The 17,573-nt window shown below is 35.9% G+C and overlaps 1 protein-coding gene across 7 annotated transcripts in view; it reads right to left on the bottom strand.

The window, feature by feature from the left end:
• Ccser1 (coiled-coil serine rich protein 1) overlaps positions 1-17,573 on the bottom strand; it is a 1,196,027-nt gene that overhangs the window by 808,389 nt on the left and 370,065 nt on the right. For all 7 annotated transcript variants that reach the window (XM_031382065.1, XM_031382062.1, XM_031382066.1 and 4 more), the window contains one exon: positions 6,058-6,265. In XM_031382065.1, the coding sequence (XP_031237925.1) occupies positions 6,058-6,265 (208 nt within the window). The remainder of the gene's footprint in view (positions 1-6,057; positions 6,266-17,573) is intronic.

The raw sequence follows: 17,573 nt of genomic DNA, 5'->3' as shown, positions 1-17,573 counted from the left end.
ACAAGGAACTCAAGAAGAAGGAAGGCCAAAGATGGACATTTCATTCCTTCTTAAAAGGGGGAACCAAGAACCCATAGAAGGAGTGGCAGAGATTAACAATGGAGCAGAGACTGAAGGAAAGACAAGCCAGCCTAAGTATAGTTAGTTACCTCCTGAGAGGCTCTGACAGTACCTGACTAATACAGATGTAGAGGCTCACAGCCATCTATTGAACTGAGCACAGGGTCCTCAGTGAAGGAGAGAAAGGATCAATGGAGCTGAGGGGTTTGCAGCCCCTTAGGACGAACAACAATATGAACTAAGTAGTACCCTCAGAGCTCCCAGAGTCTCAACCACCAACCAAGGAGTACACACAGTGGGATTATTCTAGCTTTTTTTTCCATACAGAACTGTCATAATATGTCTTGTACTGTTTAATTAAAGACTTTTTAGTGCAGGTAAAACAAAACGAAAGCCAAAGGCATGAAAAAAATGTAAGTAGGTTATTTTTAAAGGTGTGCCTGAAAAGAAGTCTGATTGCTAAGTTGCTGTTAACACTGACTATTGAGCTGCTGTTTGTTTTCTGTTACATAGTGAAAGAAAAAGAAGAGCCTCAGCCTCAGTCAAGCCTTTGCTTTAGGACTGCTCACTGAATTCTTTCTCCTACAGTTATTACTATAATTAGTCATCCCTGGAGTTCCTTATCTATAGACTTTCTTTTCTTTTTTTAGAGGTGCTAAGAAGCTCACACTGAAAATTAACCTTGAAAGTATGTCATTTATCATTTTAGAAAAATAAAATTAAAGATTGAACTAGAAAACAAAAACCAAAGTGTATGACAAATCATTGGGAAACGCTCTACAGCTTGAATATTTTTTATCAATTTGATAGCTTTGTGAATTATAATCAGTTTTAAATGTTAGAACTTTCTTGTTTTTGAATTACTAGGTATTATGCCAGAATATATTCTTCTTGTTTGGTTTACACTTACATGGTTTTGTTTGAATGTTGTCTGGTTCAAGAAATACTTTGAGTTACAATCACACTGTCTAACTGCCAAATGGAGATTTTTTAAAGTGTGGGTTTGAAAACAAGAAGTCAGAGTCTTGGTTGGGTGGTTTTAACGTCATTTTTAATGTCAGTTTTACTGTCAATCATTTAATTATATTTATTGTTGCTATTGGTTGGTTTTGTTCTGCTTTGTTTTGAATTTTGGAAAGTGTCTTGAAAATAGGTTATTTGATGTGTCCACACTGAAAAAAAAATCATATCAAATGAACCCAGGGACTTCCCAAGTCCTTCTTCAGGGTTGGAACATGAGGGTATGGTTCAAATAGAAGGCAGACGATATGCATCACTAAACAACCCAACCAATGCTTGGCCCCCTACGTATCACTGTCTCAGCTCCACCTCCTCTGCAAGAACTTCCAACAAGTTGTAAATCTTTATCCAGAGTACAAGGTCATCCTCTAGTGGACCACAAAGTCTCTGCCTTTCCTTCTCCCAACAGTTAGTTCCTAGGGAATCTCATTCGTGTTGGGGCACAGGATGTCACCCTAAATCCAGTAAGAACCTTGTCCTCAGATGGTCAGGAAAGACTCAAAAGTCCCAGAGACTTCTGGAGAAGTTTCATTGCAGGAACATGTTCTTGTCTTCCCATTCCAGCTGACATCAGCTTCTTCTTACTTCCATTTGGTGATAAAGAAAAATGAGAAAATAGATTTTTTTTCTTTTATTGTGGAAAAAGTCTGACATCTGATTTTGGGGCAACTGCTCTTAATAAGACAATTAAAAGAGCCAAATTGACAATGTAAAGCAGAAAATGGAGATTTATTTATTCAGGCACATTGCAAAGAAGGACAAAGAGATCCAGTCACCCCCTGTCCACCTTCAACCACCTATTGTCATCCTACTAGACAATGGTTTTTCACTGGTGTCTAAGGTTTCCTCCTAGTAGACTTCATGGACAATTACCACCGCACAGTAGAAACAAGCAAAACCATAACAGAGATTATAAGGACAGAACAGAAAAAAACAATGGGATCATTAAACAAACACTGCCTTTGAATTATGTGCTTTCATAGAATATGAAACTACAGGAAAGATATGGCTTAAAGAAACTTTTAATTTATTATAGTTAAGGATTGTATAGCCAGTCTTGAAAATAAGAGACAAAATAGAGGTTTCAAATACCTAAACTTCTTAAGCATTTTTAATAGAATAGTTTATATTTTACGCATTAGGAAATTCTGAGCACCTTTTAAGAACAAGGGAATTTTTAAAAAGTCCAGACTTAGGAAAGTGATCTGTTCAGTTTATCCATGGTCAGTTAATTTCAGGATTCAAAGCTTAGACGTCAACAGAACACTACTATCAAAATGGTAGGTTTACCATGCTTACAAAGTAATGAAAGTATTATAAAGATGTTAAAGAACTCCTCTCCTTAGTGATGTGCAGTATCATAATGATGTATATTTATTCTTTTTTTTTTAGTGTAAATAAATGGCTTTTAAAACAAAAGTCATCTATATTTGGAACGTGTAAGGGTACATGGGAAAACCAAACTTTCAATTCCCTTAGACTAATCCTATAGGCTTTCCTTCTAATCTTCAGGATTAGAATTTAGGAGATAATTTTTAGAACAATAGTTAATGAATCCCAATGCATTTTTTTCCATAGGAAGATTTGAAAGGCTTTTGAAGATTAGGTGTTCAGTCTACAGTTTTTAGCATGTATAAGAGGCCTGATCAAGTTAAACCTTGTAACGGCTGCTATGTCCCTCTATTTGATATGCTGAGAAAATAATATTAAACTCTACTTGGCAGGGGAGAGTCTACAGTACTCAATCTTTCTGCATTTCAATTGGCACTCACATCTCCCAGCTTTATTCCATGAACAATAAGTTAATGGTTGATGGGAAGTTGAGTGGTATGTATTTTTCTTTAATTTATATATTTTAGTAGTAAATACATCGCAGTTTAAACAGACACTAGCACAAGAAGGCAAGCTCAACTCATTCATACCTCTCAGGCCTCTCAGCATATCATCACTGGAGAGGAGGAACTAGCAATTGCAGAATCAATCATGTAAAATCCCAAGATGTGTATGTTGGTAGCCTACAGGGAAGATGCTCAATGGGTAACAAGGGAGTGACTGATCATCTCCTCATTTTCTTTTCTGGTTTCCGTAAGAAAGCTGGACTGCATGTGGGAAGGCTACAAGTTAGAAGACCAAGTATGTCTACTGTGAGAAGCTAGAATGTCTCTCAGGGGCGGGACAACTGAGTTCAAGGAGATACAGGCTGAATTCCCAGTGTTCAGGATGAGTCCTCAGGTGGAGGGAGGAATCAGCTGTGTTTAATGTAACAGTGTTCAGAGAATATTCTAATCTAGTGCCTCTGTTCCAGGACCCATGGTAAAGCCTGTTGGAAAGCATTAAGCATCTGCAGGCTGGGACAAAGAAGTGAGGTTTTGGAACCTAACTCTAGCCTAGAGCAACTGCCACTGCTCACATGCATAGCTGCTCCCACCAGGTGGTCAATCTGCAGTAACAGTTGTAGCGAATTTCAGTGTTGATCTTACTCTAAGAATTGCATTCAACTGAAATTCCATTTTATAGTCTAGCATAACAAATAGGTTCACAGATTAATAATAATAGTTCACTATATGGCTAAAAGGAGTAAGAATCACTAATTGGCAAAGTATATAAGATGATCAACATTTTGTTAATGAGAAAATAATTTTAAAACATGAATGTGCTATCAGGATTTAATATGTAACTGATATTTTTGGTGTAATTTGTAAATAAATCATTTCAAAATAAATAAGATATTGGGTAAAACATATTAGAAAGTATTACATTATAGGCATGGAGAGACTGTTCAGCAATTATGAGTGTTTGTTGCTCTTTCTGAGGAACTGGGTTTCAGGAGATATGGTGCCCTCTTCTGACCACTGATGGCACTATGCACACTTGTGGCACACATACATACATGTACATAAAATAAAGCAACAATAATAAAAACAACATAAAATTAAAAATTTTAAAATATTACAAATAAACACCAAAATAGTGTTCATATATATTCAAATGATACAGGAAAAATATTAGCTCCATAGACAAGGTAATTTGGAAGATCACATATTTCAAATACTGTGGGAACTTACTATAAAAGACCTCCATAAAATATTTAAAACCTAGTACAAGAGTTGAACTTCTAATTAAAACAGATTTTATTAGTCTGAAATATATTCAAATTTGGTGATGAAATGGAAATTGCACTTACAAATAAAATTCCTGCCTTAGAGAACAAGTCGGTGAATGATATTTCCTAAAAGTATCTATGAGAATGTCCGTTCTGAGCATCGCAGCCTGTGTTGATTACACAGCACCACTTAAACAGTTCTCTGAAAGAAGTCGGCACAAACATTGAATTACTGCTTTACAATGCAGCACCTGTAAGGATCTGTTTTCTTTCATTTCTACTTAATGAGGAACCCAGACAGAAGGATGAAACATTCTCTGTAAATTCAAAGTAGTAAATACAAAATCCACAGTGGCAATCACAAGTACTTAGAATCATAAACTTCAGTATCCCAGAAAACTATGCAACACATCCCTGGCCATTTCCCTTCTTTCTCTTTTTACAGGTATTGATTTCTTACTAAAAATCCTGACCAATAAGAGGTAGAAAGTGGGAGAGTAAAATGTTATAAACTTTGAGATTAGTAGTGTTTAATTTAACAGATTTTATTGAGATTTTGCTGTTCACAGAGGGGCATATTGCTGGATCATAAAGAGGCTGGAGAGATTCTAACATAATCACTCAGGGACAGAAAAACAACATGTTAACAATATAGAAATTGTTTTAGTTGCTCATGAAAGGGCACTCTGGTAAATATTTAAATATATTTGGCCTGCAAAACTTGTTGAAAGCTTCAATAAACAGTGTTTTCCAGTTTCTTAGGTATAGATATCACCATATAATTGATTAATATAAATGAGAAAGATGTAGAGACACTGATACAGGATAACATAAAACAAGTAGGTCTGCAAAGGATCCCAAGAGGCTGACAGAGAGCAAATGCATTCACAAGACGTTTCATTAACACCTGCAAACCTGGGTATACTGGAATGATTATGATCAGAGCAAAATCACTTAAAAAAAAAAACTGCCTCTATACTATCATATAGGTAAGACCTCAGTAAAATCAAGGTGAAGAAAACTCAGATTTCTCAACTCATTGACAGTGACATAAATGGATTACTTCATAGCTGATGCCCATTACTCCTAGACTGACAAATGAGGGAAGATTGGTCCTCAACCTTCTTTTTCATGGAACCTGGGGATCTGTGGGTGAATTTCTAAGTACCTATTTATCCAGCATTCATTTAGCATATGAGGAGAGCTAATGCTGCAGAATTTTCTCTGTCCAATCACATTAGGACAGTGACAGGCCTGTGGTTGGACAGGAATAGAGAGGTGGAGCTACAGTTAGAAGAGGAGAAAGGTCAGGAGCAGGAGGAGAAGGATTTTTTTCATCATGGAGTCAGAGGATGATGAAGAATCAGATTCGGTGTGGTTATACAACCAAGTCAAGGCTTTTGCAAAATAGATTAATGGGGTTAGAATATTGTCTTTATTATTTGGTTCTGAAATTATTGTATTGGCATCTTGTAAATTGTGATATTATTATTATATAAACCTGATTGGATATTAAAGCATTAAGAGTCGTGCATTACCTACCGGGTCCTAGGCACTAGGTAGATGAATGATTGTGGAAGTATATAAAGAGTTGCATGTGAGTCAAATGTTGCAAATAGCTGGGAGAGAATAATAAGAGCCCGCCAGGACTTGGTGATGCCAGACAATACCAGCTCTAGAACGTGGCTCAGCACGAAAGGGAGTTTGCGGTGTGGATTCATTTTTTAATAATTCCCGCAACAAGCTAAGGCTCAAGAGGATACCTGACCAACCCTCCAAGCCCCAAATTAATTAGTGACTGAGAGGAGTATGAGCAGGTCTACAGACCTGTTGCAGATGAGCAAGGACAAGGGTTAACTGCGGAGCAGCCCTACCTCTTGCAGCACTCTCTTCATCTTCAGTAGCAGCGTCTTCACCGCTGTGCACTCCTGGAGCATCAGTCTGAATGACAGAGAATCTATGCCTCCGTTTTCCTCCACACCCTGCAGGGGCCAATCTGCAGAGGGACTGTTGGGCATGCGGCTGACATGGGAACATCGGGACTCTTGATCAGTGTCTTTTGTTATTTTCAGGGAAAGGCTCCTAACAAGAAACAAGATTAAAAATAAAATTACATTTTGGTGCGCATAAAACACCATTTCCTCTGGTGTCAATCAACATCAATATGACACTAACGACTTCCTATGAACCTTGTTATTTTCTCAAATTAGTCTTTAAGTTCTCAGGCCTTCAGTAGAAATTATTAATTACATAATTCGTAGTAAAATTCATTGACAATTACAATTTTATAGTATATTTCCCCGATAAGCATTGCATTTACTCATGGTACTTATTTAAACCACTTATAAATGTTGAGACAACAAATAATGCTAGAAGACAAATGTCATATTTAAAGTTTCTCATGATATGCTTGCATTAACTTGAATGAAAATATTCAGAGACAGAACTATAAGAAATTAGTTTAGCTGGAGAGTGGTGGCACATGCCTTTAATCCCAGCATTTGGGAGGCAGAGGCAGGCAGATTTCTGAGTTCGAGGCCATCCTGGTCTACAGAGTGAGTTCCAGGACAGCCAGGGCCATACAGAGAAACCCTGTCTCAAAAAAAAAAAAAAAATTGAAAGAAAGGAATTAGTTTAATAGCTATTGGTTTAAATTACTAAAACAGCTGATAACAATTTTAGACAGAAAAAGAGCATACAAAGGATTTAAATTTAACACAGTGGCATAAGCAGAAAACTCATAATTCCACAGTAGCATGGGAAAGAAGAAAATTGTGCCATGCCTGAAAACTACCTGTTTAGTGTTGAGGCCCATTTTCACCCAAAGGCAACTGACAAAAGGAATGTTCAAGGAAAGTCCCCTGTTCCATGCATCACACCTCCCCACACACAACACATGGATCTAAAGTCAGATGCAAGTTTCCAAAGCTCCCTCTTCTTTCTATACCAGAGACAGGTACTAACTCCAGAGGACAATTCTTGATAACTCAGTCATGAGGTATAGAGAGGATTCTAATAAGCCATGCTAACTCAGCCTTGTATTTATTTATTTTCTCATTTATCTCCAGACCATAACCTGCTATCCTAAAACCACAGTCACTTTCTTCCTCTTGATAATTCTCTATAATTTACTCTTCTTTAATTCAGATGCTCAACAATTTTAATGTTTACTACCCTTTTAGTCATTCCTCTATGGGTGCTTCCTGTACATGTAAGATACACCTGTTAATATCATGCTTCTCTAATTAAACCATCTTCCCTTAGTCGAGCTCACAGGACTCCACCTGTAGAACCTGGAAAGTAGAAGGAAAAGTTTCAAATAGAGGCTTCATGAAGAACTGTGTTTTCTAAACTGGCAAAAGGTATTTTATTGGGAGTGGATGACTGACTAGTAACAAAATACATACTCCTTACCAGGCTCCAAGAAATGTGAGAGCTATGAACAGATCATCTATGCTTCCATGGAGGCACACTGTGTAGCTATCTGGACATATCCTTAGCTCTAATTATAAAGCTACTGACTCCTCCTCAGTTTCCTCAGACATACAGTGAAGATATATTTATATCTACTCTTAACTTATTCAAATTTGAATACATTGACATAACACACATGAACTGATAACATGATAGGAGGGTAGTAGTCAACTCTCAAAACATGCTATCCATAGTTATATATAGTTCAATTATCTTCTCACTTTAAATTGTATTTGTAATTTACAATTATAAATATAAGTAAAAATGTAATACAGAACATATAATTCAGAATTTAAATTATTTTACTCTAAGTAATCTGCTTTTCTGTAAAATAATTAAGAAAATATTATACTTTGGCATCTTTGCCTGAATATAGTAGCAAGCAAGAAGGCAGTACTTTGTACATTCCCAACAAAGGTTGCAAGTGCTTATGTCAGACAGTTCAGAACATGTATCTGTATATCGTGTATATGTATACTTCATATACACACATGGAAACTGAAGATATCTACAATTGTAAAATAGCTAAGATGGAACAGATATAGTAATACACACAAAAGACAAAACTAGACAGGTTTTAGACTTCTGTAGTTGGAAGAGAAAATGCTGGAACATTTTTTTGTCAATTGCTGTGAAAATCCACACTCCCAGGCAAGTGATAGAGACTGAAGTCATGACAACTGAATGTTGCCATTGGCTCAGGAGGCTCTTCTCAGCTGTGTACTTCTTAGTAACTGATTGCAAATAATGATATGAAATGAGAGTATCCTGAAACATTTTACATGTACAAGAGGAAGTGGACCTACTATGAGAACACAGTGAATGCAAAGCAGGCAGTGTTTGTTAGCATCAAGACTGCTGATCTGCCCTTGTCCTCAGGAACACTTTTCATACTGCTAGTGCCTATGCTTGGGATGCTGACCATCACATGGCTGATATTTAATAACTGTCAATACTATATTCAACATTATACATATCAATGATTTTAAAAGGAGAATATTATTGTACCTAAAGGATCCACATATCTATGACAAAAATGTTCCTATGATTAAAAAAAAAAAAGACATAAACCATTCTCAAATGTAGTCCTAGCTCTCTCTAGCTGGCAAGAATAGATGCCCCAATGCTGTTCTGATCAAAAATGTCTAAGGCTCACAGAGCAACACAGATTCTGTACTAGAGGCTAAGACCCCACTGTTGGCCAGTTCTTGATTTCTGAGTTCTGTGGTTTATCAATCATCAAAACTACCACAAACAAAAACAAAGATTGCACTCTCCACTATACATCACTCGCCCAGATCACCTCTGCAACTTTTTGTAGGATTGTGTGATAGTAGCCACATATTCCCTGATTCTAGAATGGCTGATAGAGTCTTTATATTTTAAATTTTAGTTATACTTATGTAAGACTGAACTGAGACTTATGGACTTTCTCAAATGATAACTTAAATAAATGAGTTCCCACAAGAATAACAGAGGAAATAATAAATGTGGCACTAACGGCATTCTCAAAGACTAGAGAATTTGAGAGTATAAACTGGTACTTAAAACTTTTAACTTTAATCAAGTCTAGTGAATTGGCCTTATAATTTTTTCACTGGGACTCTTTGTGAGATAAGAATTTATTTTTATCAGTCTTTCTAATGTCAGTAGGACAGACAAGTTTAACAGAAAAAATACTACTTGACACAAAGTACTGAAGCATTAAAGAATATCTCCTTGCCACAGAAAATATGAGTATTTTTGCAGCTTCCCTCTCCATCTTTTGCAAATAGTGATACCATTTTGACAGTGAAAAACTTCCATTGCACATAAAAGCACTTTTTCAAAACATTCCAATGCACACTAATACCTTGGCCAAAACATGCAATGAAATGTAACGTGTGTCATTCTCCAGGCACTGACTATCTTGCTGTCTCACAAGCCTTTCAGAATCCTGCATACCTGATGTCTTTCACTTCAGAGACTGTCTATACCCAACATCCACCTCAGTGACATCTCCACTGAGATCTAAAAAGCCATCTCAGTGACTTGCAAGTTTCCAAGAAACAGGCAGGTCATAGTCATCTGGCCTGTAACTCCCCAAGGCAAAAACAAACATAAGAAGCCAAACTTCCAAGTCAGATTTGTTGAGAATCAAACTTAAAAAAAAAACTCAATTTGACAAAGCTACTGCTATCCAAATCTAATTTCAAGAAAGCTTAAATTGTCTATGTTTAGTTTACACTGAGCAGGAGTATTACTAAGACACTCATAACAGCATAAACATAGATTAACGAACTGGTATCCCAGAGCATAACATAAATTGTTCAAGAATTATTTACAGAAATCTAATGATTACTCCATTCATCAATCATCTGTGTTTCCTTTTGAGGTACAGTGTCTATGTTGTTTTGGGAAAATTGTACTTTGAATTCTCTCTCTCTCTCTCTCTCTCTCTCTCTCTCTCTCTCTCTCTCTGCATGTATATATATGAGAGAGAGAATTGTAAGAAATAAATAATTCACCTTTAGATAAAAATGTTATAACAACTGGTTATTATCTCACAACTTGATGGAGAAAAACACAAAGTAAACTAAAAAATATCTTGGCATAATGTAAAAGTTTCTCATGGTGCAACAACTGTCTGCTTCTCCACATCTTGTCTTTTACTCTTGATTCAATCACACTGCCATCACTTTGGCCCTATGAAGTGCCAAACTCTATCCTGCCTCAGAGCTTGTACTTATATGTTGTCTGCACAAAAATTCTCCCTTTTCTACCTTCAAGTTTCCCCACAGGGAAATCTTTGTACTCAGCAAGTACATCACCCACCTGAAGTACACAGATTGCCCTTTCTGATAGTAAGCTTGTATTCATAGTAGTTATCAAATGTACAGGTAAGCCACATTTTGGAGAGATAACTCTGAGCACACTGAACTGTGATGAACTGCATATTTCATATTCAAAATGCAAACAAGTGCTTCACAAGGTACCACAACAGTTACATTTTAAAATATCACCAGGCAAATGGGAAAAGACAGGCGAATTCCCAGGTGCCTAAAGGGAAATCAAAGCAACAATTTTTATGCAAACTGCCATTTGCAGTGGCTTCCATTCCAAATTTGAGAAGAGGCACATATGGTGTGAATGATAAGCTACTCAGCAAAAAAATTAGTGTTACTGCTTTGCCTTAAAAAATAGAGTCCCTATTTTGGCTTTGTATCTTAGGGCTTTTTCCACAATCTAATAATTCACGATCACTTCTCTCAGGTTCTCTACCTTTGATATTACCTATGGTGTGAGACCAAGATTAAAGATCATTGAATCTCTCAACAAGTGAAATCGAGAAAAATATCAATGTTTATAATAAGATGGAGAAAAGAATGGCCAGAATTAGTCTTTAAAGGAATTGTCTTACATACATACATCTGTTCATGAATACATGCATTTTTACTGTGATTAATCATCTCATTGCAGCTGTTCTGTATATTCAGTTTTCTCTAATTAACAACAGGAGCAAGTGTCCTTCACAAAAAACTAAAAGAAACAACACCAAAGGCACCTCATATATATGGACATAAATTTAGCTCTCACTTGTTTTTGTCTGATATTATAAGAGTGGTGTGTCAGAAAAAACTCATAATGTCTCGTTTTCTTCTATTTAATAGATATGGATCAATTTCATAAACCTGTAAAGTTTTATTCTCAAGTCTTCTGTGGAATTCACCAATCAAACAATGTAAGTTATCTGATGCACTCTCATTTTTATATTCATTTTCTAGATTTTATATTTTTCTCCTGTGAAAATTGGTACAGTTTCCTATAGAGTTATCTATTAATATATGGAAATTGATTACCTAGAAAATGGAGGGAACATAGAGAGATGGCTTAGTAGTAAAGAACATGTACTAGTTTGCTTCCAACTGCTGTGATAAACATTGATTAAACTATCATATGGGAGGAAAGGGTTTATTTGGCTTACATACTCTGAGTTACAATCCATTATAGAAGAGAATCAAGATAGAAATCAAGGCAGGAAATGAAGGCAGAAATGAAATCTGAAATCATAGAGATATGGGGCTTATTAGCTGGATTTCCATGGATTGTTGCATGGATCTGGAAATCCCACCTATTCTTTCTGCTCAGCAATTGTCCCAAGGCATCTTTAATGATAGATCAAGAACCAATTGGCGAACAGGACCTTAGCATTAGACCTATCCCTGCAGTTGGCCATTCCTTCAGTTTCTACTCCATCTTTGGCTCTGTATTTCTTTTAGACAGGACAAAATTTGTTTGAATGTTTTGTGGGTGGGTTGGTATCTTTTGACTTCCACTGGGGGTCCTGCCTGGCTACAGAAGGTGGCCTCTTTAGGTTCTATAGTCCCACTGTTAGAGTCACTAGCATTGACTTCTGGGAGCCTCCCCATTTCCAGGTATCTGGAAGCCATGGACCCATCCACATATACTCTTTGGTTTGTGGTTTAGTCCCCGGGGGCTCAGGAGGTTCCAGCTAGTTGATATTTTTGTTCTTCCCATAGGGTTGCAATCCCCTTCAGCTCCTTCAGTCTTTCCTCTAACTCTTCCATTGGAATCCCTTGGCTCCATCCAAAGTTTGGCTATGAATATCTGCATCTTAGTCATGTGCTGACATAGCCTCTCAGAGGACAGCTATACCAGGCTCTTGTCAGCAAGCACCTTTTGGCATCAGAAATATTGGTGGAGTTTGGTGTCTGTGGATGGGAGGGATCCCAAAGTGGTGGTTTCTTGATGGTCTATCCTTCAGTCTCTGCTCCATTTTTTGTCCCTGCATTTCCTTTAGCTACGGAAAATTCTGGATTAAAGATGGGTGGATGACCCCATCCCTCAACTGGGAGTTATGGCTATCTACTAGAGGTGGTCTCTTCAGGTTCTATCTCTCTGCTGTTGAGTATTTTGGCTAATGTCATCTACATTGGGTCCTGGGAACCTCTCACATTCCTAGTCCTGAAGAGCATAGGAACTCCACAAGGATACAAACAGACACAACTAACCTAGACCCCTTGGAGACTGAGCCACCATGAGCATAGACAGGCTGGCCTAAAGACCCCGGCACAAATGTAGCAGATGTGAAGCTCAGTATCCATGTGAGTCTTCTAACAACTGAAGCAGGGGCTTTCCCTAAGGCTGTGGCCTCATTGTGGAATCAATTCTCCTAACTGGGTTGCCTTTTCTGGCCTCAATGGGAGAGAATATACCTAACTCTGCAGAGATGATGCAGCAGGGTGGGGGATATGTAGGGAGACCTAGTCTCCCAGAGGAAAATTGTAGAGGGCATGAGGGAGAGAGGCTGTGAGGGAGAACCAGGAAGGAGGGCAGCATTTAAAATATAGATAAATAGATAGATGGTAGCTAGGTAGCTAGCTAGCTAGATGATACTTAGATAGATACACACACACACATACATACATACTTATATAGATATATACATACATATATACATACATAAATACATACATACATACAAAAATGATAGTGTGTGTAAGGAAGCTGGGAATTGAACATAATAACCTATGATAACAAATGAGGCATTTGACTTAACATGTTTTAACTAAGTTAAACTAATTAGCAGAAAACACATTAGATAACTCACTATTCATTTTATTTTCTTTCAAAGTTCACAAATTCTGGCTCTATTACTATTGAATTACTATAAACATCTATTCTGCAGTAAGTGTTTCATTCTTTTAGCATTGTATATCCAGTAAGAGGAGAATGATCATTGACAAAATGACAGCTCTATGTTTCAAATCCTTTATTGTCAATGCTGTTTACTTTATGCTGTCTTTTCTTGATTACTAAAATAATGGGAAAAAAATATCAGGTTATGCTTACTTCAAACAATAATTGGATAGAAAATTTGAGTAATCTTTTGGAGACATGTTTCAATTATAAAATCCATGTTGTTTCATTAATACATAACAATTGCAATATCTAATTATTTAAAAGGTTGCATATGAAATCTTTCTGTATGATTATTTAAGGATTTATTATTTACTTATTTAAATGTGTCTCTATATATTTACTTCTGATATTCTCATTATAAAAGTATATCTTGAAAATATCTTCAAAATTCCCTTCTAGGTATCACATTGGAATTCACATAAATATTTTGCAAATGTGATAGTCAACTGTATCATTTTTAGACATGTTTCAGTGGTTAAAAGCATTGGCTGCTCTTCCAAATGACTTGGGCTTGATTCCCTGAAAACACATGGCACTTAATATTATGTAAGCCTAGTTCCAATGGATCCAAGACTCTCTTTTGCCTTTCCATAGACACTACACTCAGAATTCACTATATACATGCAAGCAAAATACCATAAATATTAAATATAATTGATGTTATTCTTGAAGGCTCAAAATTTAAGATTTGATATAATATAGATCACTATTGTGTGCTTATATTATACAACCTATAGAAAATTATGCTACTCTAAAATTAGATCATGACATTCACCCTGAATGCCTGGTTTTTGCTACCCAAGTTATAAATATTATCCATGGAAATATAATCTAGAGATTATAACAATTTTAAAAAATAATCAGTTCTTCAAATTTGCATAAAGACAATACCAAAAATAATTATAATATACACATGTACAAACATACATATTATTTATGTATAATAAAATATTTGGAGATTATTATTTTATATAAACTATTATGGATACAAATATTTATCAATAACAAAGTAATAAAACTCATATAAATCTTAAAAATTATGTAATAATATACTTTGGGAAACAAAACAAAAGTAATCTTGATAGTTTGTAATCAGTTTCAAACAGAAAATTATTGAATATATTCCATAGTATACAGAAGAGAGGATTCCAAAATGTCTTGATAAAATTATGCATACATACATTTGTACACATACATGCATTACATACACAAATAATTGAGTTACTTTTATATGAAGATTATGGTTTCATTTCCTGGCTACTCAAAGATAACTTATTTTACCTTGATTTGTCAAACATTTAGTCTTAGATAAATAATGTGGGGACTCTCTTTCATGAGGCATAATCAAACATCTGATCCCTTCTTGTGGGGGCATCAGTAACACCCAAAAGTACAGTTCCCAGGAAGTTCAGCAAGGAAATCAATGAGTTCATTGGATTTAACTTACTTATAGAGTATGAATAAAGGTCACTTACAAGATCATGGATGACCCCAGGGTAGTTGCCAGAAAGTTTCACCTTAAAGCAGATAATGATATTCCCACTACTGTATAAATGGGCTCCCCTTAGTTAAGCTTCCATAGTATAGATGCCCTACACATCCAAAGACCAGGAAATCATATTATTCAAATAGGGTATAATTACATGCAAATGTCCAATCAAAGGAAGTGGCCAGAATCTCAGGTAAGAGTCGACTGACTTACCCCAATGTCCTCTTCTGTAAAGAAATATGAAGTCAATAAGTCTGAATTCAAGATATCTTACAAGTCATGGTGGCTAAGATATATAGTGTTCTACACACCCACCCCATTTATTGGTCTTTTCCCAGTTAGCAGGCATTGTGACTAGCTCTAGAGGCTCATGATGTTGTGACTTCCCTACCACAACATACTGTAAATGTGGACAATGTGCTGCATAACTTGTTTATCCCTTAAATTGCTTTTGTCAGGGTATTTTTAAGTATATCAACTGAAAAGAAACTAAAACACTAAAGTAGGGAAGCATGTAGAATAGCAGAATAGATTGGACACTAATTTTCATAGTCAATAGCCAAGAAAACTCCATCCTTTCAGGCTACTACACTGTTCTTCATAGTAGATATCCCATCCATTCCCACTTTGATATCCCTCTCCAAATGTTTGTATTGCCTCAGGCTGCTTGCTCTTCTCATACATCTAGTAACATCCTCTGTATAAGCCTGATACTTCACTTGCCGTGAAGTAATAACTTCCAGGTGTCTGCACAATTCTTAGGCATGTTTTGCAATTCTAAGTATCTAGTTTACAGCAGAATTCTAATAACTATTTATTGCATGGGTGAAAGCTCAACAATTTCACACACACAAACACAAACACACACATACACACACGCAAATGTGCTAAGTATTATATATTATTTACCATTAAATATTGGATTTATTGATTGCAGTTTCTCTTGAAAAAATTCGTATTTTATCCTTGGGAAGTTACCAAAGGCAATTCTATTCAAGCAGTAAAGATATACTCTCAGACCCTTAAGGAAACAGAAATAAAGGCGAACAACTCTACTGGAAACACTGACTATGACAGGAGGAATAATGATGATAAAGGATGGAGTATGAGGAGACATCAATTTGTTTCATAAGGAGACAGTGTGGGACTGGCTCGGGGTTTAAATAAAGGTCTTACTATTGTAGGATGCTTGCTCTCTGTGAGATAAAATAACGGAACAATGAAAAGCCAACTGTTTGAGGTAATTTTTCTGTTTAGTTACCCTGCCCATTTCTTTAAATATCTTTTTGGTTTTGTTTTGTTTTGTTTTGTTTTGTTTTGTTTTTTAGAGACAAAGTTTTTCTGTATAGCCCTGGCTATCTGGAACTCACTTTGTAGATCAGGCTGGCCTCGAACTCAGAAATCCACCTGCCTCTGCCTCCCAAGTGCTGGGATTAAAGGTGTGTGCCACCACCGCCTGGCTTCTTTAAATCTCTTTTTAAACAAATAAATCTAATTACACTTCTATCAAGTCATTGACCTACAACCAAAGCAACTTCAAGTCCAGAGTGAAGTAAAATTTGTGCCTGTGGTTGTATTAACAAATAAAATGCACTGTATCTGTTTTTTTGTGGATGTCCATTTGGGCTTGAGCTTTTTGCAAGGTGATGAATATGGATCAATTTGTATTCTTCTATATGCAGACCACAAGTTAGATAAGCACCAATTGTTGAAGATGCTTTTTCTGTTGTACGGTTTTGGCTTCGTTGTCAAAGATCAAGTGTCCATAGGTGGGTGGGTTTACTTCTGAGTCTTCAATTCTATCCATTGATAGACTGTGTCTCTGTGCCAATACCATGCAGTTTTTATTACTATTGCTCTTTAGTACAGCTTGAGGTCAGGGAGGGTGATTCCCCTAGAAGATATTTTATTGTTGAGAATTGTTTTCATTATTCTGTTTTTGTTGTTTGTTTGTTATTCCATATGAAGCTGAGAATTGCTCTTTTGATCTCTGTGAAGAACTGAGTTGGAATTTTGATGGGGATTTCATTGAATCTGTAGGTTGCTTTTGGTAGGATGCCCATTTTTACTATGTTAATCCTACAAATCCATGAGCATGAGGGTTCTTTCCATCTTTGAGGTCTTCTTCCATTTCTTTCTCCAGGGACTTGAAGTTCTTGTCATATAGATCTTTCACTTGCTTAGTTAGAGTTACACCAAGATATTTTATATTATTTGTGGTTATTGTGAATGATGTTGTTTCTCTAATTTCTTTCTCAGCCTTTTTATTTTATATGTAAAGGAAGGCTACTGATGTGTTAAGAGTTAATTTTATATCCAGCCAGTTTGCTGAAATAGTTTCTTAATTTTATCCCCAACTATGATGCTTTTAAATATATTTTACTTCTCAACTGCATTATTACTAAAATAGAAAATAAAACTATAAACTAGGATTAGAAGGGCTACAATCCAGGTTGTGGATTGCTATTTGTAACAGTATCTACATTATGTAGTAAATGAAATGGCTAGTCCCCATGAGCAATATCAAGATTGAATAGCTGTCACATTATGAAAATATGATTATAGAACTCAGCATAATAAATTATAATAAAATATGATTTATAAAAAAACTAAAAATAATTACAATATTTTAATTAGCAAAATTGTATAAAGTTATTTAAGCACTTAGAAAGTCGTGATTTTATTATACTATAAATTCTATTAAAGTAATAGTAGTTACTATTA

The sequence above is a fragment of the Mastomys coucha genome, unplaced genomic scaffold (genome assembly GCF_008632895.1).
Source record: "Mastomys coucha isolate ucsf_1 unplaced genomic scaffold, UCSF_Mcou_1 pScaffold20, whole genome shotgun sequence".
In the NCBI taxonomy this organism is placed as follows: domain Eukaryota; kingdom Metazoa; phylum Chordata; class Mammalia; order Rodentia; family Muridae; genus Mastomys; species Mastomys coucha.
This window is presented reverse-complemented; position numbering and strand designations above follow the sequence as displayed.